Source organism: Eurosta solidaginis, chromosome 3 (genome assembly GCF_040869045.1).
Source record: "Eurosta solidaginis isolate ZX-2024a chromosome 3, ASM4086904v1, whole genome shotgun sequence".
NCBI classification, from domain to species: domain Eukaryota; kingdom Metazoa; phylum Arthropoda; class Insecta; order Diptera; family Tephritidae; genus Eurosta; species Eurosta solidaginis.
Genome location: NC_090321.1, coordinates 285081230 through 285107627, shown reverse-complemented (window position 1 = coordinate 285107627; position 26398 = coordinate 285081230). Strand labels below are relative to the sequence as shown.

Sequence of the window (26398 nt, the reverse complement as noted above, 5' to 3'; positions counted from 1 at the left end):
CGCGTGCGGATCTATTTTTTGATATTGAAAATTTAAGAAGAGAAATATTTAAAACTTGTATTTATATTTTTTGCAGATATGTGTGAATATTAAAAAAAAAGAAAAAGATTTAATATAACTAATGCAAAATACTTATTTTAAGTGAATGAATTGGATTGAAATTTAAAAAATATATATACATATATATAAATATTTACTGTTACTTCAAAAGTAAGTAATTGTTTATGTTTTCAATTAGATTAAATAGACGACTGGATGTAAGACCACCCTCCTATTTGGCGGATTTGAGAACGTCCTATTTAAAAATTCCAAGATAAGGCGGTCTTAAAAAATTTCGCGAACTTGTTCGTTTTTAAACTGGCAGTTAAAATATGGTGATCTTCCCCTGGCAGCAGTATGAAAAACGATGAAAGCACAAATCTTCATTGTTATTATACACAAATAATATTCAGATAGGTAATTAATAATAAGCAAACAATGAAAGGACAGGGGCCGCCGGGGTGTGATGGTTGCGTGCTCCGCCTACCACCTGGGTTCACGCCCGGAGCGGAGCCGCCGCTCGGCAGTGTTTGTCCAGCACTCCGAGTATTTTTCTGCCATAAAAAGGAGCACAGCGCAAATTGGAAGGAAAGCTCGTCCTAAAATCTCTATGGAGGTTATCGCGCCTTTCATTTATTTTTTATTGAAAACAATTTTTTTATTGACAAAAAAGCTCTTTTCTACAATTCGTTTGAATTTTTTTTTTTTTTTTTTTTTTTGAAAAATTTTATAAAACCCAGTTTACCTTCTATCTCAGCTCAGTGGCGTTGCCAAGATTTCGGCATACCTTATTTCTCAATTGCCTCACAGTTTAAATTACCACTTGTTAGGAAGAGGGGTTTTCTGGGATTTGGGATTTCTAACGGAAAATTATTTTGGCTGACAATGTTGATTACCAAGCAGACAAAGTCCTTGATCAAAAAGGGTTATTGCGCTTGTTTACAATTTTTTTAAATAACAACCCCTAGAAAAACGACATATTTCAGTTGTCACTTCTACTTTGTTTGTTTTGCCGTTTGTCGCTGCTATACCTGACGAACTCCGCAAACAGCACAACGCGCCAATATTCGATTGCTTAGTTTCTTTTTACGAAAACAACTGTGGTGTTAACACAAATACTCAAATCGATAACACTCCCCAAAGCCTTCGGGGAGTAACCTTATCGCTACAACAACAACAAAATGCTAAAGTCAACCCTCGTACATCATTCCAGTGGACAGTGCATTATTTTTGTATACTCAGATTTATACATATTTTAGCATAGCCCCATGGCAGATGCGTATATACCAGTAAACAGTCCCGGCCTATGCCCCATTAAGGACTGGAATATTAACATTTTTGGGAATTTTTTCAAGTATTTTTTATTATCATAATAAAACCAACAACAATGAAACGTGTTTTTTTGACATATTTAGCTTTTTTAATTTTTATTTATATACATATCTACCTTTGGATGTTTGTACATACATATATATGTACTGTTATTTGGCTTTTCAATTTTGTGCATTGCGTTATTTTACCTGTTTTGGCATTTGACCCTCTGTGGCCATTGCAGTTATTTCATTCCACGCCGTCGTTTTTTCAGCTTTTGTGCGGCTGCATTTCAAAGTCGCAGGCGTTTTTATTTACTTACAAGCAGCAAAACAAGTATTTATTTAATAAAGCAAATAAATTGTTATTCAGTGTGCAGAAATTGTTATAAATAATTTTTTAGTACATAAATTTACATAATAATGGTTTAACAGTTTTGATTTTGAAATGCCTTTAAGTGACTTTTTGGTCTCATTCCAATTAGCCTGCTTAGTTTAGGTAAAAATTAATGGTGTACTATGGAACCAACGCGTCCAACGCGGAGTTCAAGAAAACTTGCAGCTTCAACAGGGGTGGACCATAGTGAGAGGGGTGTTAGAGGCGTTACTTCCACATTGCAATTGAAGAGATAGGTGGTGTCATGTGGGGACACATTGCAAGCAGGACATACATTTTGTATGTCGGGGTTGATTCTGGATAGGTAAGAGTTTATCCTTTTACAGTACCCAGATCGAAGTTGAACTAGAGTGACGCGCGTTTCCCTAGGGAGAGTGCGTTCCTCTTCCGCGAGTTCTGAGTATTTGTCTTTAAGAACTGGATACATAAGCATCATAGGCTATAGTTAAGCGTAACGGCGTAAGCATACAAGCACATTAGAGTGAGCTTATAAGCTTGAGAGTGAATTAGCATGCCTTCTCGCAAGACTTTAAACATCCAAAAACGGATACGTTTTTTGGTGTTCACGCAATAACACTACTTCATATATTATAAAGAATTTTTTTGGTCATACTCCCACTGCGATTGCGTCATTTACTGCTGCCGCAGCACAAATCACAAGGCCCCAGGAAATAGCAAATTTTAGCAGTTTCAGCTTCTCGCTACTTAGCACTGGTTGGTGTGACCTACGTCTATTAGTCCGAGTTTACAAACGAATATTTTTGTTGCTAATGATCGACATTGATATCATCGACTTGAACAGTTCTGCTTTTTCCAAACTGGGAAAAGAAGCGGTAAAGATGTATTTTATCAGATAACGTATAACTATAGAGAACCGCCAACGCCAACGGAAGGAATAGTGGGAAACAATAAAACATCAAATCGCGGGTAGGTAATTCATTATTGGGGAAATGGGGAAATGTGGCATGAAATTCGTCCATTCCAACGCTAAAAAGCCTTTATTTTGAATTAATAATCACAATTTAATAATTTTTTTTTTACATTTTCGTAAAATTTTAACGAAAACACCGCGTTTTTTGCTAATCTTCAACAAGGGTGGTGAATTACCTACCGCCAGTTTGACAATTTCTATTGTTGTCCGTCGTTGGCGATCCTCTATACCTTTACGTCTCTGGGTTTGCTGGTGAATGAGGACCAACGAGAAAGCTACTGTTGGCAGCCATAATTTCGAAATAGTAAAATACTTCGTTTATTTGGGAACCAGCATTAACACTAACAACAACATCATTTCTTAAATCTAGCGAAGAATCACTCTTGCCAATAAATGTTACTTTGGACTAGGTAGGCAATTGAAAAGTAAAGTCCCCTCGCGGCGAACGAAAATCATGCTCTACAAGTCACTTATCGTACCCGTCCTGCTATATGGTGCAGAAGCACGGACCATGACAACATCAGATGAAGCGGCTCTGGGAGTGTTCGAGAGAAAAGTTCTTCGAAGGATTTATGAACCTCTACGCGTTAGCGATGGCGAGTACCGAAGAAGTTTTAATGATGAGCTGTACGAGCTTTACGCAGACATCAACACAGTCCAGCGAATTAAAATGCAGCGGCTGCGCTGGCTAGGCCATGTTATGCGAATAAAAGATGACGCTTTAAACTCCCTCGGTGTGACCGATTGTCGCCAGTTGGCAGAGCGACGAAGGGACTGGCGTGCTTTGTTAGACGGCCATAACCGTTTAAACGGTTAAGCGCCAATTAAGAAGAAAAGAAGAGTTAATATTTCAAAAAAAAAAAAAATTTTATAAAATTTAAATAATCATTATTAACATGCGAAAAAGTGGCATATTTAAAAGATATACATAATTAAGTTAAAAGAATTTATGAAAACAAGAAAGACAGCGCAAAGCGCGTTGCCGAGCACAAGCGACTCGGTGCACATCCGATTTCCTCCTCCTTCTTCTTCAACTAACGAGTTCCACCACCAAAGGTAGTTGTTTGTAAACGGATAGGAGGGGGTGAGAAGGAAAGCGGATGGGCACCGACTTTCTAGTTCTGGGCGACTTGCGGTCTTTCTGCTGTTTTCAAGTTTTTGATATTTTTTTATTGGGGAACTTTTGGGGGATTTTGAACTAACATTCGTGTTTAAATATGAGTATTCAGTTGTTCGCACCCCGATGACGTTTTCCTTCCTCTGACAAGTTCGGCAAGCGTATTTTAGGGGTTTTTGTTTTATTGCATAACTGCCTTCTTCGATCGGAGTAAATTTTACTATACGTTTAGACATATAATAACTATTTAAGCCGCTAACGTAACTTTGGGTTTCCCACAGAATATCGAAAAAAATTGCAGGGAACTAATTTCTTTGAAGAATTTGTATGAAAAATAAAGAAATCAACATTTATGACTTTTTTAATACACGTAAATACTGGCAAGTAGAGCTGCCGAAAAAGTGAGGTTATGTTGTTGGCCTTGGCCCTTATTGCATTATGATATGTTTATATGATTATGATAAGTTTTCAAATTTTGAATAAATAAAAAAATATTTTAGAACGAGTTAAGATAAAATGGCAAAAGCATTATGAATGATGACTAAGTGTGATATCTTCTGCATAAACGTCAAAATTCCAAAGTGATTGGATCACCTGATTTGTAAATGACTATCGATGTCTCTTTCTGTATCTCTTTCTATCACCCGCTGAAGATAGGCGCCGCCATATTGAACAGTCTGTCAAAACGCTGAAAAGTAGCCATATTGAACAGCCTGTCAGGCAGTTGACAGATAAGATAACACACTTAAGCTGCAGACATTGGTGCTTTATCGGTAAGCGTATCGGTAACCTTATAACAGCTGATTCGACCAACCTTATGAGAACCAATGCAATCGATTATTGGTGCCGCTAAGGTCGTAACCGTATCGTAGCCAACCAATTGGTTTTTGGTTTACCGTCGTAACGATAAACAGCTGATTACGTTAGGGATACGACTACAGCGATACGACATACGGCACCAATGACTCCCGCTTTAAGTTACGTTCCATTGAGACTTGAGCAAGATACGGATAGAAATTTAACATGCAAATGCAACAACAACGTTGTGATCCTGATATTTATCTGGTTCAATTTCTGATCCGTATAGCAGTTCTGTTCGTTTCGTTTTCTGTAGTAGATTTTTTGACAGCTAACCACTTTTGAGTTGGTAGCACTCATGGCTCAACTATATGGTTGGTTCATCTCTACAGCAACAACATACATTTGTTCACATTGACAAAATCAGAGCGTTGCTGTCAGACGAATGGAATGAAATGAAAACATAAAACTTAGCAGCATTTGTATGTAGTGAGAAAATGTTGTAAATTCGTTGGTTTCATTTTAAGTTTGCCATCTCCTTCTGACAATCCCTACTACAGTGAAATGAAAAAAATAAAATCAGCTGGTGAGATGAGCCAACCATATAGTTGAGCCATTGTAGCACTGCACTAAATATGTATACATTTGTTTATGCATAAAAGAATTCGCCATATTTAAAAGCAAAAACACTGAAAGAGTAAACAACTTGAAGATGATGTAAGGAAAATAATAGTTTGCTTACGTGCGAAACTATTTAAATGTTAATAATTCTATCAGTATCTTAAAATTTTGTGTACGTTTCTTCTTATTTTCAACAAAACAGAAGTTTAATATTAGTGCTGCCAGTTCTCATAAAGTTGATCCAGATCGTTCCAATGAGATTTGAGCCAGAGCCAGAGCTCGATAAACCAATGGAACGGCCCTTTAGTCATCATTCACAATGGGCAAAAGAAGCCGAAAATGATTTGTTGGTTGCTGTCAGCTCTCCATGATGTGGTGTTATCTGGATCAATTTCGAAGCAACAGGGTGGCTTTTTGCTTTGGTTCTTTGTGGAAAATTTTTGACAGCGTATCCTCTGTACTTGGTAGCACTTACAGACACATGCACTTGGGCATCTGATATTTAACATAATTTTTCCACCCGACAACCCATAAACTTTAACTTTAAGTCCGAAAACAATTTATTGAGGCCACAAAACACTTACACGACATTCATTTTAAATCATTATAGAAAAACTATACATTTTTTATTTGAAATAAAAATAAAATTAAAAAATTTTAAGCACTTCCTTTATATAAATGGACAAAAATCAGCGAAATATGTCTCCTTATATAAAGACATATTTTTGCTAAACTTTGATTTTTAAATTTTGACATAGAAATTGCAAAAATATTTATGAAAAGTAAAAATATAAAAGTGGAGCGCACATTACTTGGATTGTAAAGTTGATAGGAAAGGAGATATTACTAGTCAACCCTTTTCTTAAATTTTCTCAGCGTCTTATCATATCTGTGAGGTTTTACAGTTGTACCTCAATGAGAACTTACATAAAAATCAAAATTCCCTCCGTTTCATACGAATTTTCTAAATATCTCATCACGTGCGCCCCCTAGCGAATCTTTTTGTATCGTGTCATCGGCTGTCATCGACCTCTGAATTAGGTTTTCAAGTCTATAGCTCATCGAGAAGTTACTTAAAAGCTGGTTTGAACACGGTTGTCACGGTGTTCTAGCCTATGTGTAAAGTTTCACGTTTGTAGCTCAATGAGAAGTTACTTAAAAATCGATTGCAAGATTTGTATGAAAAGCGGACAAACATTCAACCGACCTAATATGACTTACTTACTTAATTGGCGCTTAACCGTCTAAACGGTTATGGCCGTCCAACAAGGCCCGCCACTCGCTCCTTCGCTCCGCCAACTGGCGCCAATTGGTCACACCAAGGGAGTTTAAATCGTTTTCCACCTAGTCATTCCAACGGAGTGGGGTCCGCCCTCTACCTCTGCTTCCATAGGCGGTTCCGATAAAAACACTTTCTTGGCCGGAGCATCATCTTTCATTCGCATAACATGGCCTAGCCAGCGCTGCCGCTGCGTTTCAATTCGCTGGACTATGTTGATGTCTGCGTATAGCTCGTACAGCTCATCATTAAACCTTCTTCGGTACTCCCCATCGCCAACGCGTGGAGGTCCATAAATCTTTCGAAGAACTTTTCTCTCGAACACTCCCAAAGCCGCTTCATCTGATGTTGTCATGGTCCATGCTTCTGCCCCTTATAGCAGGAGGGGTACGATAAGTGACTTGTAGAGTATGATTTTCGTTCGCCGAGAGAGGACTTTACTTTTCAATTGCCTACCTAGTCCAAAGTAGCATTTATTGGCAAGATTGATTCTTCGCTGGATTTCAGTGCTGATGTTGTTGCTAGTGTTCATGCTGGTTCCCAAATAAACGAAGTCTTTTACTATTTCGAAATTATGGCTGCCAACAGTAGCGTGGTTGCCAAGGCACAACCGACCTAATATAAAGGAAGTAAAATATTGATCCGGATCGTTCCAATGAGATTTCATCGTGATCCCGGGCTCGATGACTCAATGGAACGCTCCTACTATCTTTCTATTAAATATATGGCAACACGTACCTACGTCATGTGCACTTGTTAATCCGTAGTAACTGCTTGGGGGATACTTAAAAATATGACATGGAAAATAACAGTAATTGGCAACAAAAATAATATTTCCAATCAAATACTTTATTATCTTACTATCAGCTATAATTTATTTGTGAACCGTGTATCTAATTCCTAGCACAGTTTTTAAATTAGTATAATGGAAATATATTTTCCATACGTAGGCATGTCCGAGTGTATATGTGGAGGTGCACACCAAAATGTAACATTTAGATCAAAGGTAGTTTGGTTTTTTTTTTGATATGGAGAAAGTTTTCTTTAATAAAGCATAAAACGAAGGGGCACTTATAAATTAAATTAATATGTTCCTTTAGCCAATATAAGGTACTAAAAAATGTAAATGGTTTGGTGCGACCGGTAAGTAAATGTGTCTTTTGATATGAATCTCCATACAAATAGGAAAAACTAACATTGTTGCAAAAATTATATAACCTCCAAATTAGCGATAGAAATATGCAAGTGGAAGGGATCTGCATTAAAAGGTAAATTTATTCAAAAGTGTAAATGTTGCGTTTTGGTGTGGACCTCCTCATATATCTTTTTGACTTTTCTTGTGAAAGCTTTGAAAAACATAAAAAAATATATAATTTGTTCTATTACTTTAGGCGTAGGTTTGTTTTTGTTATTTTAGCTAGTGACATTGCACTTAAATAATTATAAACAATTAAATAAGTACATACTCATACTCGTATACCGTGAAAAGTTGAAAGAACTGTTGCTCATTTAATAATGTTAATTAAAAAGTATATAGACATTTAATTAAAAATCGCAAATCGTCACAAATCCAGGCATTTATTTATTTGTTTGTTAGTATGAAATTATACGTTTACGAAAATAAAAATCCCTATTTGAAAATATACAAACATACGTAGTGCGGTCATATAAATTATTTTTAATGCCGGCTTATAGATTACGAGAATGCCCACAGTTTCATATCAATAATGCACATAGGCTCGGTTTTTCACGGCAAGTTTAAACAGTTAAAGTTGACTAGAATTTAACCCTGCCACATAAGCCCCTTTAGCTGAGATGAGCAGCAAAATGTGTTGTTACCGAACCAAGTGGCAAGGTTAAACGCTATTCAAATTTCACTGTAGTTTAAACATGCACTGAAAATCCGATTTTAGTATTAGGTTCGTAATTGTTCGTATCATGATACTACAGATTATATAACTAGGTTAGACTGAACTGGCCGGTAAATAAGGCCCCACATAGACTGAATGTGTCCATAGCGTTACAATAATGTACTTGATGACCAAACGTAAGAACCCCAAATAGTTTCCAGGACTTATGTTATAGAAGAACTTCGTCCTCTTGGCATATACTAGAAGTTTTCTATGAACTACCTTAATGGCTGCCTCGTGAGCTGACAATTCGCCGCCTCTAATAGCTGTAGCCTTGCCCTGACGAGCGTAGGACACGAACACAGAACGTACTCAACCGTTTCTTCCTGTAGCTTGCACTTCCTACATCTATCGTTACTGACGAGGCCTAACTTATAAGCATGTCACGCCAGAAGGCAGTGTTCAGTTAGTATGTCAGTTGTGAGCCTTAAGTTTTCTATATTCAGAGAAATAAGCCACTTTGTGAGTTTAATATCATAGGATTTGCATATAACCTTATCAACAGAGAGTATAGAAGCAGCGCAAGCTGAGGAATGACTAATCAGTTTGATTTAAACACGCCATTAGTTGTGAAGTACTACTCTTTTTAGTCTAAATAACGACCAGTTTGCAATACGGAATATTGGAGTGATTTATTCTACAGTTTAGCGAATCGAACGTTAGCAGAAGGTGCATAAATATGAGAAATACCCAGAATTCGTTACACTATGGATCTAACGAGTACTATTTGTCGCTAGTTCTCACATATGTCATAAATCCGATCCAACATTTCAGCGCTATTTTGATTTAAACGATGAATTTTGATCACTGATCGTAAAACGTAAAACAGGCGCCGATGGCAATACAAAATAAGGTAAAAATTTCCACACGTGGCACTCGAAACAAAATATGTAGAAAGCTCCTTTTAGCAGGGCCTTAGTAACCACCCACAAGTTTCCCACGAACACCCGACCTAGAAGGTTAATCGTTGTAATATCAAATCATTCTCGCGATGGTCGGGCTAGGAACTTAATGATGCTATTTTCCAAAACGTATCTGATCAATATCCGCCAAGGTATTATAACCAATGATACAACTCACTGAAACCTACTTATCGCTACAAGAAGAAGAAGTCGCATAGTCTTTAATTAATAGAAATACATATATAAAAGTAATGAACGATAACCTCCGAAGAGATTTCAGGCGAAGCTTCTCTTCCAGTTTGCGTCGTGCTCCTTTTAATTTTTCCTACAAATTGGCGGGACGGGACCTACATATTTTATGCCAACTTCGAACGGCATCTGCAAGGCAGATGAGTTTTCACTGAGAAGCTTTTCATGGGAGAAATACACACGGAATGCTTTCTAAATCACTGCTGAGGAAAAAATTTTATTCTCAAATATTTAGGTTCCTTTGCCCAGGGCGTGAGCTCAGGACCTTCGGTGTGGTAACCAGAGCACGCTACTTAGAAATTCAGTTTACTGTTTCGGTCAAGACTAATTAACTGCGATTCTTTGAGTCAGAGCTAACGATTGACACTATCATCTCAAGTGTCCTTCAGCTATGGAGAAGTGATTGGAGCACTTTGATAGCCGACAGTCAAAAACGTTTTAATGGTAAAGCTCGAATATATATGTATATTAAGTATGAAAGTATTTCATTCTTGTGTTTAATCAACTTAGTCTTTTATTTGAACGTCGGACCACTTTATTAGTTTGGTTAATACATTTTTTAATAATTTTCTCTCAATATGTTCAAGGAAGTTGAAGACTTTTAAAGTTTTTAAAACTAAGAACTAATAAAACTTTAACCACAGAACAAGGTTATAAATATCTAATTTGTAATTTATTTAGTTAACAAATTTTTAACCATAATATGAAGCCAATTTGTAGGGCTATACCAGAAGTGAGTTCACGGTAACAGGAATCGAAACTTTTAAATTTGCGTTATCGGATTTCGAATCGTAACTGAAGTGGTAGCAGGGTGCAGGATAAGCAGGGTGCAAGTAAATTGAATAGTATAAAGAATAAAATAATATAAATAAAATATTATGAAATTTCCTGTATTGTGAATTCCCAAGATGCTGATCGACTTACATTACACAGCTGGTTCCAAACAGTTGGAAACGAAATTGGAATCGAAAGTGAAAATCAATCGACGATTCCAAGGTATCGGAACCGAAATCGAAGTTCCGCTACATCTCTAATATGTGGGTACATTTATAAATTTCAATTTACCCATTGTCTTTGACTCTAATCTCTTATAATATTCGCCACACAAATCACTTTTACAATCTAAATGAAACTTGTCTACTGCCTCAATAATTCCATAATACTTCAGGGTTATTTGCGCAAAGGAGAATGTGTATGAACGGAAACATGTTCTTATGTATATCAAAATGCATTCAAATACTCATGTCGTTGATCGGTGTTTAGGGCATAGATATAATGAGCCGCTTAATGAGCATGAAAACTTGGCATGGAAATCGGGTAACATAAAACTGCTTGAGGAAAGTCTAAATTATAATTAGCACAGGCAATTTCCTAATCAACCGATCATTAGCAATCAATAATCATGAAATGAGAAAGGATTCACATACTTTTTTATAATAAATCTAAAACTACTTAAACTTTAATACATGGGTTCATGGAAACTTTTTCGTTTGCAAAAAATGCGATGAGTCCCGTATACAATATACGTTGGTCGGAAAATGTGATTAAACATTCAAGGGTGAAACTGGGACGAGTCGCAAAGTAGCAAGCAATTAATGCCAATGATAATAATTTTTTGTGTGTTGAGTGGTTTCCTTTTGTTTGAGAATGTCCAATGAAGGAATTTATTGTACCCGGTCCTCAGTCCGGACTACACAAATTTATAACCCCATTTGGAACTAACTGCGATCAATTATAGCTCAATGTTCCCGATCTCGGGATTAATCGTGGACTATTCTCTTTACTTATAAGTCGCACATTTGAAGAGTGAAACTGCTCTCTATATAAGTATGTGTACATTTTACTACTCTTACATACATATTTGGGACATTTTATCAAGTACAAGATAATTGGATTGATCTTAGTCACTGGTATTATTACAGCTAACAGAGTTACAGCTTGATAAAGTTACAAATGAACTTGTTAAAATGAAAACTTAAAAAGCTCAAAAGAGACGCTCATATTTAATATCCACATTAGCGTAGCCACAGGCCAGGTTACGAAACGAGATATTTAAAAAATAAAAATAAATGTAAGGCGCGATAACCTCCGAAGAGATCTAAGGCCGAGCTTCTCTTCCAATTTACATCGTGCTCCTCTTGATTTTCCCTACAAATTGGCCGGACGGGACCTACATGTTTTATGCCGACTCCGAACGGCATCTGCAAGGCAGATGAGTTTTCACTGTGAGCTTTTCATGGCAGAAATACACCCGGAGCGCTTGCCAAACACTGCCGAGGGGCGACCCCGCTTAGAAAAATGTTCTCCTAATTGAAAAACCTTATTTCTAAAATTTTGATGTTGCTTTGCCCAGGGTGCGAACCCAGGGCATACGGTGTGATAGGCGGAGCACGCTACCATCACACCACGGTGGACGAGATATTTAGCTCTCAAAAAATTTGCTTATCATACTTACTTGTTAACGTCTTTCCCTTTACGAAATGCGTACAGATAGGATGATCATCAAATAATTCCGAATTTATCCGAAAAAACGATCTAAGAGTTGTAACGATTTGGGAAAAACGTTTCCCAGAGAACTGAGGATGGCCCGAAATAGTCTCGATAGGATTGAGAAAACAATTCCGAAATAATTCAGAAATGATACCGAATTTATCTTAAAAACATTTCCAAAAAATTGGGAAATTATCCTTAAAACAATACCGAAATTATCCAGAAACGGTCTCGAATTATACAAAATCAGCCTCGAATCGTTGCAGGGATAGACCCTAAATAATCGCGAAGCTATCCCGAAGTAGTAGTATATTAAAATACCAAAATAATGTTTGCTTAGATGTTGGTCCTAGCCAGCTCTACATAACAACAGTTAACATTTCCAAACGAACATCGAAGTGAGAAGTTTCCTCTACTTCATTGTCTTTCATTTGCCGACATTTCTCCTAAAAAGGATGCGTCCCTAGTCACTAGACATCCTAATCAGATTAGGCGAGATTAAACGAAGGCAATACTTTTACATGATCGACTATGCAAATCGTGGAGCACGGCGCGGGTCTGCAAAGAATCGAAGATCATATGCAGGACTTACGTATTAGACTAACAAAGTTTGTTTGTTTGTTTGTTTATTCATTATTTTCTTATAATAGTGAACAATTTTCATAAAGATATTACTAAAATAATAACAATACGAAAATAGTTAATGGCATTAAATGTTCATTTTAAGAACAGTGGAAATGTCATATCCTTCATTTTGTATTAAAGATGCTTGTGGGGCGCATAGTGATAATACAAGAACATATATGTATATAAAAAAAGAACAAAACCAAAGAAAAGGGAAATATCTTTAAGTGAGCTTAATATAACTATTGAATATAAACAAACTGGAGATATAAAGTAAATACTTTCATATAATTAGTTATTACTATATTTTAAAAACAGCGAGAAATTACATTATATGTCGCAGCAGAATTTCAATATCCCCATGATGGAAACCTAGAAGCCACTGCTTCACTTCCCCCCAGGAACACAGCTTGCCTTCTAATCGTTTGTAACTCTGCAGGTAGTTTATTAAATAATTTACATAATATTGTGGTGTAGAAGTTACGAAAAAGAGCAGTCCGAAAGCTAGGCACGGTTATGTGAGAAGACGATCTGCTTCTTAGACCGTAGCGATTGGACATAGGGCTTTGAGTATACCCGCCTCTATTAAAGAAAATTTTTAAAACTTTAAAATAATATAAATGACGTAAGGGAAGGATATTAAGTTTTCTGAAATGATCCATAGAGTGCGTTAGACGACCAGTGTTGCAAATTCTTCGAATAAGACACTTCTGAAGGACTAACAGATATCTAATCTTAGTGCTGTAGGCACCACCCCAACAACTGACCCGTATTGCAATTTTGAGTGTATTAATCCATGATACACCAATGTCAGTAATCTATTAGAGCATACTTTTCTTAAAGTATAGAAAGAACGTACGGCTGATAGCATATATTGCTTAACAGCAGAGATATGCGATGACCTACTTAGATTTTGATCTATTATAATACCCAGATATTTGAAATTAGGAACAATTTTGATCTAGAAGCATTTCTTGTCGCATCTTGCTATCTGGTCAAATTACAGAAGAGTTCGGTTGAGTACAATTTGTTGAACATAACCTGTGACGCATGCAATCTGACGCATGAAAGATTATTTCGGATCTTGGTATTTCTTTACCGCAAAGACGAAAATACATTAACTTAGTTTTGCGGCTTACCACGAGTTTATGGCTTGCAACCAAGATCTTAACAAATAAAGATCATAATTCATATCAGCAAAAAGGTTAAAAGAGTTATTAGACCCGTATGCGATGGCAAGGTCATCAGCAAAGGCTGTAACTTTACCAATAATTGGTAACGAAAATATAGAGTTAATGTAGATTAAAAACAAAACTGGTCCAAGAACCGAGCCCTGGGGTACTCCTAGTGTTATAAGCCTCGGTTTACTTAGATTATTACCAACTCTTACTTTTTGAACTCTATTTGTAAGGTAGGATTCAAACCAACTGAGGATGTTACCTCGAAAACAAGCGGAATTAAGCTTCTTGATTAGAATATTGTGGTCCACCATATCAAATGCCTTTGTGATGTCCACAATAAGACTTGCACAACTTTTCCTATCATCAGTTGCCTTATAAATAAATGAACAAAACTCTAAAGCTTCCATTACTGATACTTAGCATAGACTTGACTTGACTTGGCGTAAACTTGGCAACTTAGCCACGATTATACTCCACTTGGCGCATACAACCTGGCATCATAATCAGCGTTGAAATTTATTTTTAAATAAATGTCAATTTGTATGACCAAATGTCAAAATGAAATGGAAACAAACAAATGGCATCTCAAAATGTAAACGTCACTTAGAACTTACATAGAAAATCAAAATTCAACAGACTTCTAAGTCAAGTTAAGTTTTGAGTAATCAGTAACACGCAAAGTTAATTTAACAGTACTGTAAGTGACAGTTCGCAAGCCAAGTCAAGTCTATGCTAAGTATCAGTAATGGAGCCTTAAGAGAGCATTTTCTGTAGAAAGACCTATATACACAAAAGTAAGCGGTATATTGCTCAATATCAACGATATTTTAATGGCATCGGCGCTCGACAGGGTGAGACATTTTACTACACACTCATATTTATTATTTATAAATACTCCAACACCACCTGCACAATAGGAATCATTTGTATTTGCATAAAAATTGTAATTATTAATGCTGTAATCACTTGTTTCATAAGAAAAAATCCAAATTTCTGAAACGAATATAATATCGGGAAGGCTAACAAGGGACTCAAGATGGCAAACTAGGGAGTCAAAATTTCGCCTTAGACTTCTAACATTCTGGTGCACAACGGTAAAAGTGCTGGCCTCTGATGCTAGTAGACGAGAATTACTAATAATGTTTATAGTAGGGCTGTTGTTTGTAAGAACGGATCTTGAATTCATACTTTATGTATCTTTACAAAACTTTTATTACTAACATTAAATTTAAGTTTCAGATAGATCGTTAAACGTTCTTATATTCACAGCACTACCATTTTAATTTTTTTTTTTATCCTGGAGTTGCTAAACCATAAATATTTATACTGCTTTTCTTTTTTAACTTTACTGGCCGCTAAGAACAAAGCTCTGTAATGGCTAGTAAAGCTGTTATTAATATAAATATTATTATTATTATTGCTAGCATCAGAAAAAAGCGGCGAATTCAGCTTCTTCCTAGCAGTACGTTTGGCCACCATGATTTTTTTCTTAGTTTCTTATGTATTGAACTTAACTCTAACTACGTTTCCGGTGTTGTTATTCGACGAATGTGTTGATCGCGCATTGATACGCTTGACGCTAACTTCATCGATCTCATTATCCAAAATCTGCACATTTGATGCATCCCTGAATGAAAACTTTCTGTATGCATTCTCTTGCATTTTCGTTGGTGACTTTCGGCACGCAAACGACTTCAATTGCGTTTTCCAGTTTCAATTGTTCTTTAAAATTTAACCCATTGTTTACTATATAGTTTGGCAGCTTAAGTAGAGGTTATGTTGCGAATAGAGTGGAAGGCAGTGGACTAGGCAGTCGAATGTCATATAATGAAGGAATGGTGTTCGGAGTTTTTTCAAAGTTAAAAAAAAAAATTATAAAAGCTTTAATATAAATAAAACTATTGTTTTAATAACAACAAAAACGCCATATATATTCTGTATACATTAATTGGCAAGGGTTATCTCACTTTAAAATTTGAATTAAATAATCTAAAGTTTTTTTTTGAAACTGAGTCGAGAACTGTGCGTGTGAATGTGCGAATTTTCACCGATCAGCTGTTAGTTGCGCTACTTGGTAAAATTTACAATGATTTAACCTGCTCTCAAGCTTATCTACCCTCTTGCTCAACTTCGCGCTTTCTTATTTGAGTTGTTCTATGGTATTTAGGGTTTAGGTTTATTTGCTTTAGGTTAAGTATCTCTTCGTATAGAAGCTGAAGAGTTACTTTAGTATTATTTTCAATATCGCATGTTGCTTTATCTTGTTCATGCAAATATGTAAACAAATTCTGCTTGCTTGTTTGTTTGTTTATGCAGCTCACCTGATATCTGTTTTACCATCCCATCTTTATTCGCTTGTTTTCCCGCATTCTCGCCAGCATTGGCTTGTTTCTTACTCACATTAGGTGCACTTGTGGTTTGTTGTTGCATTCTGCTCTCGGCTGGGATTGGTGTTGTTGTTGCATGCAGTGTTTTTCTGCGCAAAGTGCTGCATTTGTCACAGCGATACTGTTTGTTGTTGGCCTTGTAAAATTCAATATCAGCGGCTTTCATATTAACGCATTTGCAGTGAAAATAATTCATGCAATCCGAACAATCAATTTTGTTGGCATTATTTCGTTCAATTTTTTCTCTACATATTAAGCAATTCACTTAGAAAATTTATTAATTTAACAATCAATGACAATTTCTTTTACTAGTAAGCGCTCACGATCACTTGCTTTCAGGATCGAGAGAAAACATTTAGTCTTATCACTAAAAAGAAAGGACTGTAGGCTCATGATGGGTATTCAGACTAGACACTGCCTTCGGGCGTCAAATGCTTTTTAGGCCCTGTCAATGAGAGCAGATGTACGAAGTGCTGGTTGCAGGAGACATGTACTATGCTCGTATCATGTGCTCGCCAAATCTAGAAGCAGCAATAGCTTGAGCCCAAGAACGCTTCTGGGATTTGCCAAGAGAACGGAGGTATTTCATAACACAGGTACTTGTTTTTGATAGGGTCTTGAAATATTACAGGGAACATACTCCAAAAATTTCTAAAATATTGATAGATGGATAGATCCATGATCTTTGATCTTTTTTTTTTTTTTTGTTAATTAAATATTTTGATAGCGTAAACCATCAACACGTTTCAATGTTCGTACGCATGCGTGTTTTTTGTAGAAACGTGTGAGGATAAGTAGTGAGTACCTATGCATGTACAATAAAAATCCACATTTCCTTCATTAATCGTCTAAGCGATCGTGGCCGTTTCGTAACAAGTCACGCTAACTATCCCTGATTCGATATAACTGAGGCCAATTGGAAGCACCAAAGGATATCAAGTCACCCTTTACCTACCTTCCTCTACTCCTAAGCTGTCAGATGGAGGTGTCGATTGAAATTCTTTCTTGGCCGGAGCGTCGCCGGTAATTCGTATAACATGACCTAGCCAACGAGACTTTCATTCGTCGCACTATCTTCATATCTCATGCAACAAGCTCATCAGCAGGTGCCCCGCGGTTTATGCACGTCAATTTGTTTCGTTTTTCTTTTATATTTATTTACAACGATTTTAATGCAAGTTTTTTATACCTTTCATGAAAATGAAACGGTATATTAACTTTGGCACGAATCTCAAAATTGTAAGTCCTTAAAGGAAAATAGATAGACCTGCCATTAAGTATACCGAAATAATCAGGATGAAGAGCTGAGTTGATTTAGCCATGTCCGTCTGTCCGTCTGTATGTTTGTATGCAAACTAGTCCCTCAATTTTTGTGATATCTTGATAAAATTTGGTGAGCGGGTGTACTTAGGTGTCCGATTAGACATTTGTCGGAACCGGCCGGATCGGATCACTATAGCATATATCCTCCATACGACCGATTTTTCAGAAAAAGAGGATTTTGTCATATCTTCCTAAATATATCAGATTAAAGCTTCCAACTTCACCATATGCTTTCGTATATTGCACATATTGTTGTTATGAAGCCTTTGGAACAACCGAAGACAGTCCCGTCCTTACTTGTTTCAAGTTCGCTTTTGCACCACTTTCTACTTAAAACGGCCAGTTTGACGGCTAAAGATCAATTGCGATTCGGCACCAAAAACTGCAGATATACAAACAATTAGGCGGAGTGTCTAGGCAAAGCGGCTAACCCAGCATGGCGACCAAAAAAATGCGGCTAAGTCACTGAGTAAAATTAAACTAAAAACAAACTTTGAAAAAAATATATTATGTACATACTTACATGCATACATACATACATACATATGTACATGCATAGATAATTATTTTAATTTTATAAAATTTTAATTATTTTAATTTTATAAAATGTGTACATACATACAAACATAAAAACTTTTTAGTTTTATCTACATACATATGTACATATATTCGAAAAATCATGCGATATTTGCAATTATCATCATACATTGTGCATACTTTTGGTTTGTCTTAACATTATTGTGTTGATGTTGCAATCGCTTGAATTTGGCCGTGTGAACTTAAGCGCCAACACATGTTACACACAAACATACACATGTACACATGTATATACATACGTCCATACATAAAAAGTTAACAACACGTGTAGGCCCGCCATTGAGAATGACGTTGGTGATAATTTGCGCAGCTACAAATGGCTTGCTTGGCTGGAACTCCTCCAAAACGTGCCTGTCACCAGCTAAAATTATATTCAATGGATTTGCGACTTTATGTTTTTTTTTTCTTTTATTATTTTGTTTGTTTTGTTAATTATTTTGTAGTTTGTTATTTCAATTCATGGTTTTATTGCTATTTATTATTTTACTTGGCCGTTTTTATTAAGTTAAGATCAACTTGCACTTTTGACGGCTAAGTATTGCATAACGGTTTTACTGGTTATTTAATTAAGCTTAATTTTCATTCTTTTTATACTTAGCGTGCTTTACACACAGAGTATATTAACTTTGATTGGATAACGGTTGGTTGTACAGGTATAAAGGAATCGAGATGGATATAGACTTCCATATATCAAAATCATCAGAATCGAAAAAAAATTTGATTGAGCCATGTCCGTCCGTCCGTCCGTTAGCACGATAACTTGTGTAAATATTGAGATATCTTCACCAAATTTGGTACACTAGCTTATCTGGACCCAGAATAGATTGGTATTGAAAATGAGTGAAATCGGATGATAACCACGCCCAATTTTTATATATAAACCATTTAGGAAAACACATAAAAACCTGATTATTTAGTAAATAATACACCTAGAATGTTGAAATTTGACGTGTGGATTGATATTGAGACTCTTGATAAAAATTTGGAAAATTTTTTTTAAATGGGCGTGGCACCGCCCACTTGTGATAAAATAAATTTTACAAAAATTATTAATCATAAATCAAAAACCGTTAAACCTATCGTAACAAAATTCGGCAGAGAGGTTGCCTTTACTATAAGGAATGCTTTGAAGAAAAATTAAAGAAATCGGTTAAGGACCACGCCCACTTTTATATAAAAGATTTTTAAAAGGGTCGTGGACGAATAAAATAAGCTATATCTTTGCAAAAAAGAGCTTTATATTAATGGTATTTCATATCCCAAGTGGAAATGAGGAAAAAATTTAAATTTAAAAAATGGGCGTGGCACCGCCCCTTTTTCTGACTAAGCAATTTTCTATGTTTCGGGAGCTATAACTCGAAGAAAAATTAACGGATCGTAATAAAATTGGGCACACACATTTTCCCTATAGCAGAAAATATTTCTAAGAAAAATGGACGGGGTCGGTTAAAGACCCCTGGAACTTAGATATAAAACAAGTTTAAAAGGTTCGTAGACTACAATAATAAGCTATAACTTAGCAAAAAATAGTTTTGAATCAATGAAATGTTGTTTTATTTTTTTATTTAACCTTGTTCCATGATAGTGAGGTTGTATGTGAAGTCAAGTGTGTAAATACCGTTATATGGTCCTAAGCTATTGAAAAAAAAACATGTGTACGCCAAAACTAGTAATTTTCTAACAAACGGCATGAGTTTCTAGATTTCTTTAAGTGTTTTTAATTGATACCTCTTTGAAAATTTCTTAGTGTGTAGAATTTAATCGCAGTTTCTGGTAATTGATTGTGGCTTTGAACCTCGTATCTAAATGAAAAACTATAATATTATTCAGATGTTGAAAATCGTTGCTATTTGTGCAATTCACCATATTGAATGCCAAGTTTTTTATGACCTAGTAAATGTTACTAACAATTTGTTAAAAAAGAAATAGTCACCATACATACATATATCCAGCTGGGATTTTAGCCCTGCCAGCAAAAACATATCTAATTCAATTCAACATTCAATAGAAATCATCGGTGGGTAGGCTTTTTTGTGCGGCAATATTGGTTTTTCTTTATCTAGATAAGAAAGAGATGAGTTTTATTCACCCAACAGTCATGAAGAAAAAATAGTATCTATGTAGTTCTGAAGTTGATATCTAGCATTTTCCAATCGCTATCCAACCTTTAAAAAATTGTTTAAAATTTATAGTTCTCGAGTTGATCACCAACATGATTCTCAAATTATTCTCAAAACTTAGCGATATTTTGACAAATTTATAGTTTCCAAATAAATATCCAGCCCATTTTTTCAGTTGATATCCTACACGTGCTGAGGTGGAGTTGAAAAAAATGTTCTCCAAGGTGATCAAAGGCAACGGGAACCACTGTAGGAAAAATCTCTTAAAGTTATCTGAAAAGCTGCATAATAAGCTTGAGAGTAGTTTAACTGGCAAACTGAGTTGTAATTTAAAAAAAAACAGGGCCTTACAAATCTGCGTTAACAGGAAGCGCTGCTGGGAAATTATGTAATCCCAAAAGCAAATAAATTCGTGCAATGCTAATTTACAATGGGAAACTGAAAATATCAAATACGATCAGTGCCTGAAAACTATTTTCACTCGAACGACAACTATGCAACTGTCAAACTATTTATAAAAATTATAAAAAGTTATGGATCTAACTAACACTCGTTGTAGATAGTTTCATATGTCATTAATCCGATTCACCATTTCAGACCTATTGTGATTTAAAAAATGAGTTTTGAATACGGTTCATAAAATGTTACTAAAGTTTAAATCCACACTGAAAACAGAGGTTTTTCTATTTTTAACGTTTCTATCTGCAAATAGTGTCGAATTAGCGATTTCTTGGCGAAAGACGATAAAATTATCTGCCGATTGGTGGAAGGAGATCATGATACCATGGGCCGAGTTTACTTTTTAGACTAAAATTTCGTTTCTATGTTTCCATTGAGTTTCAAATCTCTTTTATTTTTAGTTTAAAATTGTGTACATCCGGTCTGAGGAAAATGGCAAGCAAACCTAAATTCGGCTTTGAAACCGAACCTCAAGTGACCATCGAAGATGTGGACGACAATGAAGAAGATCGTATTGCTGCAAGTTTTGCAGGACAAACGCTTTTCATTACCGGCGGCACTGGATTTCTAGGAAAGGTTTTGGTGGAAAAATTACTCAGGTAAAAATAATAAAAAAAGCAAATGTAGATATGTCCGTACCATTAATAATCATATGTGTATACGTATAAAGGATTAATTGAAGCGTTGAAATGTAAGCAATCACGACCGAGGCAATTAATCGGTTTACGACGTGATTGTTATTAATTTTCAGCATGGATTAAAACAATTACATACATGCATAAAGTTAACAAGTACATATGTATTTGAATGGCATGTTCATATCATTTAAAACTCTTTTCTAAGGACATTCGTAAAATTTTTTTTCTTTAGATCCTGCGGTCAATTAAAGAAAATCTACTTACTGGTGAGACCAAAAAAGGGCAAAAATCCACAGGAGCGCATAAAAGATATGTTCAGCAATGTGGTGAGTGATTAATGTTACAGTTATACGGCCACATTTATTTGTATGCGTAAAAAAATTTAAATAATTATCCCTCTGCTTAATTCTTTAGCTTTTTGATACAGTCAAGAAACAACGAGGCGAGGGCGTCATTCTCAGTCAAGTAGAAGCAATTGAAGGCGACGTAATGCTGACGGGTTTGGGTATTTCAGAGAACAATTTGAAAAAATTACGTGAACAAGTGTCAATAGTTTATCATTGTGCCGCAACCATACGGTGAGAAATATTGTTCTTATAAATATTATTACTTATAAAATTATGAGCTTCTTTTTTTGTAAATCAGTTGACCGGTGCACAAATTTTAAATCTGGGCCCGTATCGAAAAGCAATTTTACTCAAACGCTAAATAAGAAACTGTCAGGAGATTCGTAAAAATAATGAAAAGTTATGTATCTTATGAGTGCTGGTAGCCACCATTTCACATATTTCCCTAATCCGATTAACCATTTCAGAGCTATTGCGATATAAAAAATTGATTTCGATCACGGATCGTATAATACGATACGGACCCTGATCAATGACTTGTAATTTTGTCGTATAACGCAAACAAAGCCTTAAATACTCTCCGATCACTTGCATTAAGGCTTGAAAAGATGCCAAGCAGTTATCTCCTCTGATAGCTCTAAAGAAACATACACTCAGAAAAAACTTACCTAAAATGGAAAAAAAAAATTTCGAAAAAAATGTCCTTTAAATTGAAGAAAATTTCGATGAATTTTCTATCAAGAATACTTGATTGGATATTTCTCACAATGTTTCCACGTGTTAGCTCTGTGAATAAGACTACTCGTCTGTAAAGTTGCGGACCTGGACTAGAAATCAACGACAGTGAAAATTACACAATTAAGTTTTTTATTTTTTATACAATTTTCTTCACTTTTAATAAAATTATTCCTATGACAAAAGAAAAAAAATCTTAGTTTTTGACACAATTACTTGTCTAGATTTAGGGAAGCGTTTCATTTTTCTTTGTTTTCAAGAAATTTTTTTGAGTCTACAGAAGACAGACCTTACATTTGACCTTATGCTCAGACGGTTTCCTTTTTTTGTCCTTCTAAAACAGCCTGAGTATTTTATTAATATTATCCATGATATTTGTCACCCGATTTTCAAACTTTATGTGTCATTCTTTTGGTCTTGAAAAGCTCCATATTTTCTTTTAATGTTTTTTTTTTTAACTCTGAAGTCGTTTTCACATAGTTTTGTCCGCAGACTTATAGCCACTTAACGTGTAATTCTTATTTCCCCATACAATGAAATAATGACTATGCGCTTATTACCCAAAGCTTTACCATACCCAAAGGTTTACATATCAATTTTAAAACCCGAATTTAAAATAATGTTGTTGTTATTGTTGTAGCTATAAGGACACTCCCCGAAGGCCTTTGGGAGTGTTATCGATGTTGATGGTCCTTTACCGGATGCAGATCCGGTACGTTCCGGTACCACGCCCGACCATCTCGGGAACGATTTGTTATGACCACATGCGACCTTCTAGGCCATCCCGCCCTCCGACCCCCTACATCCATGAGGAGTTCGGAGTCACTAGAGCCTCGGCTGTTAATGAAACAGGATTAGCCACGGATAGCTGAGGTTGACAAAGGTTTTAAAAAGAGAACTGATCGGAATATACAATTAGTTGACAACTAGGTTTGGAGAAGCTATACATTGCGCTGGCAAACTGGAAGGGTTGCGCTACACAACCCCTTGAATCTATTTGGTATTTTAGTAGCCTCTTACGACAGGCATACCTACCGCGGGTATATTATAACCCTCTAACCCGCTGGGGTGATTTAAAAAAATCAAAATGCAATATAAAAATTTTGCTGCCCTATTCTTCCAAAAAATTCAATATAAAATGTCCGAACTTTTCTTGTTTTCTGTCTTTCTTTCTTATTCTTTATTATGGGAGAAAAAACCTCGACGCATAGCTATTTCAAAAAAATGGTGTTGACTTTCGCCACATGGCAAAACATACTTAACTCGACTTTTATTTCCCAAACCTGGGTATGTTCTAAAAAAAGGACAAAACATAAGATTGGATTTATGTACGTAACGTTGTTTGTATATTCGATTGAGTAACCGTCTCTAAAAAATTCCGTAATTGAATTTTTTTACAAACTAGATTTGACGAACCTCTACGCAAGGCAGTCTTTATGAACGCACGTGGTACACTCTACATGCTAGAACTGGCAGCCACTATGAAACATTTGGGTTTTTTTGCTTATGTTTCTACGGCCTATTGCCATCTACATATCAAAACACTCTATGAACAGCCCTACGATCCACCGGCAAATCCACACAAATTAATACAAGCATGCGAATGGCTCACCGATGATGAAGTAGCACTTATAGAGAAGAACATTTTAGGTGATATACCAAACACTTACGCCTACACAAAATCGCTCGCTGAGGCATTGGTTGTGGAAAAGTTTAGTCAGTTACCCGCGGTTATATTGCGCCCATCCATTGTGATACCCATTTGGAAGGAACCCTTGCCCGGCTGGACAGATAACATAAATGGGCCAACAGGTTTACTAATCGGCGCTGGTAAAGGTGTTATACGAACAATGTATTGTAACTCTTCGGGATATGGCGATTTCGTGCCTGTGGACATTACGGTGAATGGCATGTTGGTAGCAAGTTGGCGACATTTAACGGCAAATGATCGCAGCCAACTCAATCGGGTGGCACATCTCACAAGCTCAAGCGATATTAAGGTGTCGTGGAATGAGATTATCGAATGTGGACGTTGGGTTATTGAAAATAAAATACCATTGAATGGTGTTGCTTGGTATCCTGGTGGATCCATGAAGTCAAACTATTATGTGCATTTTGTGTATATGGTGCTATTACATTGGCTACCTGCATTGGTTGTGGATGCGTTGCTAATACTTTTGAGATATCCACCGGTGTAAGTACTTAAATGCATACATGCATATATAAAATATCGCCCAAAATAGGTTTTCAAAGGCTCTGCTCAGAGAGATTTTCATCATATATGCCAAATGATAATTAAACTCCAGTCAGAGCCGACTAGAGTTTAGCCCTGCCAATATGGTTGCTTAAGCTGACATGAGCAGCTATGTAAATTTTATTGAACAAAGTTGCAAGGTTAAACTCTAATCAAAGTGTAAAGTGTAGTTTAAACTCGTACTGAAAACCCCAGCCTATGTCATGCATGGCAAGCAGGTCTACATGTGTCTTGAGTTGTGACTACTATGTTTAAAATTTATCTGCGCAGAAGCTCTGTATATCTATTTTAGGCATAAGTCATAAAAAAAAATTTACCTATTTTGTGCAAACAGTTTATGTCGCGTACAGAAACGTATTAATAACGGCTTCCAAGTATTCGAATATTATGCGAACAATGTGTGGGATTTCGACACATCGGAGGCGGTTAAATTACGTGCTTTGATGAACAAAAAGGAGCGGCTTACATATGTGATTGAGAGGATCAATGTGGATCTTATTGACTATTTTGAGCATTGTGTGCTGTGTGCGCGACGTTTAATATTGAAGGAAAGCGATGAAACCATTCCTGCAGCCAGGAGGCATATGAAAATGTGAGTTCAGACAGAAGTGAATGCGAATACGGTCTAACAAAGCTTAAGTAACTACATAATTTGTGTTTTTTTTTAGAATGTGGTGTGTGGACAAGATCGTTAAGGGATTGTGGATCGCCTTTTTTGGCTATATAGTATACCGTTATTTCTTCTCCAGCTGTTTTAGCACATCAACGACTCTGGCTCAGCCGCTTCAAACCTTTTAGTTGAAACTTATTTCTTAAATTTTATTTGTTTACTTAAAGTAAATAAATTATAGTAAATTAATTAACTTTAGTTTTTTACTAGTAACGTAGTGGTATTATTAAGAGGACTCGCTCCAGGGGTAATTTGACAGTGACTCCTCCGCTATTAACATCAAGCAACCGGTTTCTTGGTGACCGATGAGGTACTGTCAATAAATTTCCTGAAAAACTATTGACGGCTTTTGAAAAACTTACACTTAATGATGGTTAAGTTATGACTCTCAAGTACATGCTGCTACACACTAGGTCTCTTAAAAATATTCGAATAGTTCGATTAATAGAGAATTCGATTTAACACATTGGCGGAACGGGACCTACATGTTATATGCCAACTCTTGATGCTTGCCAAATAACTGCCGAGGGGCACCCCGCTTAGAAAAACTGTTTTCTAATTGAGAATCTTGCTTGCGAATTTTTGATATTGCTTTGCCTGGGACTTCAACCCAGGATCTTCGGTGTGGTCGGTGAAGCACGCTACCACCACTCCACGTGGGCGCTCGCTAATACGCGTCCGAAAATATCGGGATCAGTGATATCCACAAACAGGCGTCGGACCTCATGCAAGGAATTACCCGGCGAATCCAGCACTTAAAGAAAAATATCCAGAACTAGCAGAAGAGGAACGCACTTTCCCTATGGAAACGCGCGTCATTTTATCTCAACTTAGATCTGGGTACTGTAATAGGTTAAACTCTTACACAGGGCCATAGAGAGAAAATCCGGCCCGGGACTAAACAATTTAAGGACCCTCTATAAAAAATCCACTAATACATTTGATTAAATTGAATTAATGACGTCTCATTCATTAATAATTATTGATGGATTACACCAAATAAAATTGTTGCCACATCAA

At 36.1% G+C, this 26398-nt stretch overlaps 1 protein-coding gene across 3 annotated transcripts; it reads left to right on the top strand.

Moving 5' to 3' along the window:
• LOC137245742 (putative fatty acyl-CoA reductase CG5065) lies at positions 1-25571 on the top strand. Of its 3 annotated transcripts, none has more exons than XM_067776885.1 (7): positions 1-210; positions 21136-21333; positions 21605-21698; positions 21787-21950; positions 23860-24648; positions 25043-25300; positions 25377-25571. In XM_067776885.1, the coding sequence occupies exons 2-7, from the start codon at positions 21167-21169 to the stop codon at positions 25504-25506; spliced, it is 1602 nt and encodes a 533-aa protein (XP_067632986.1). In that variant the 5' UTR covers positions 1-210; positions 21136-21166; the 3' UTR covers positions 25507-25571. The 3 variants fall into 3 exon arrangements, with proteins under 3 accessions (XP_067632986.1, XP_067632987.1, XP_067632985.1); XM_067776886.1 differs by lacking the exon at positions 1-210 and adding an exon at positions 7333-7442; XM_067776884.1 differs by lacking the exon at positions 1-210 and adding an exon at positions 7528-7635.
• The last annotated feature ends 827 nt before the right edge of the window (positions 25572-26398 follow it).

What these genes read in the sequence shown, in the direction of transcription:
- LOC137245742 (XM_067776884.1), top strand. An exon ending in AAGATATGTTCAGCAATGTG is followed by an intron (nt 21,699 to 21,786) that starts GTGAGTGATTAA and finishes TTAATTCTTTAG; the next exon opens with CTTTTTGATACAGTCAAGAA. An exon ending in CTTTTGAGATATCCACCGGT is followed by an intron (nt 24,649 to 25,042) that starts GTAAGTACTTAA and finishes TTGTGCAAACAG; the next exon opens with TTTATGTCGCGTACAGAAAC.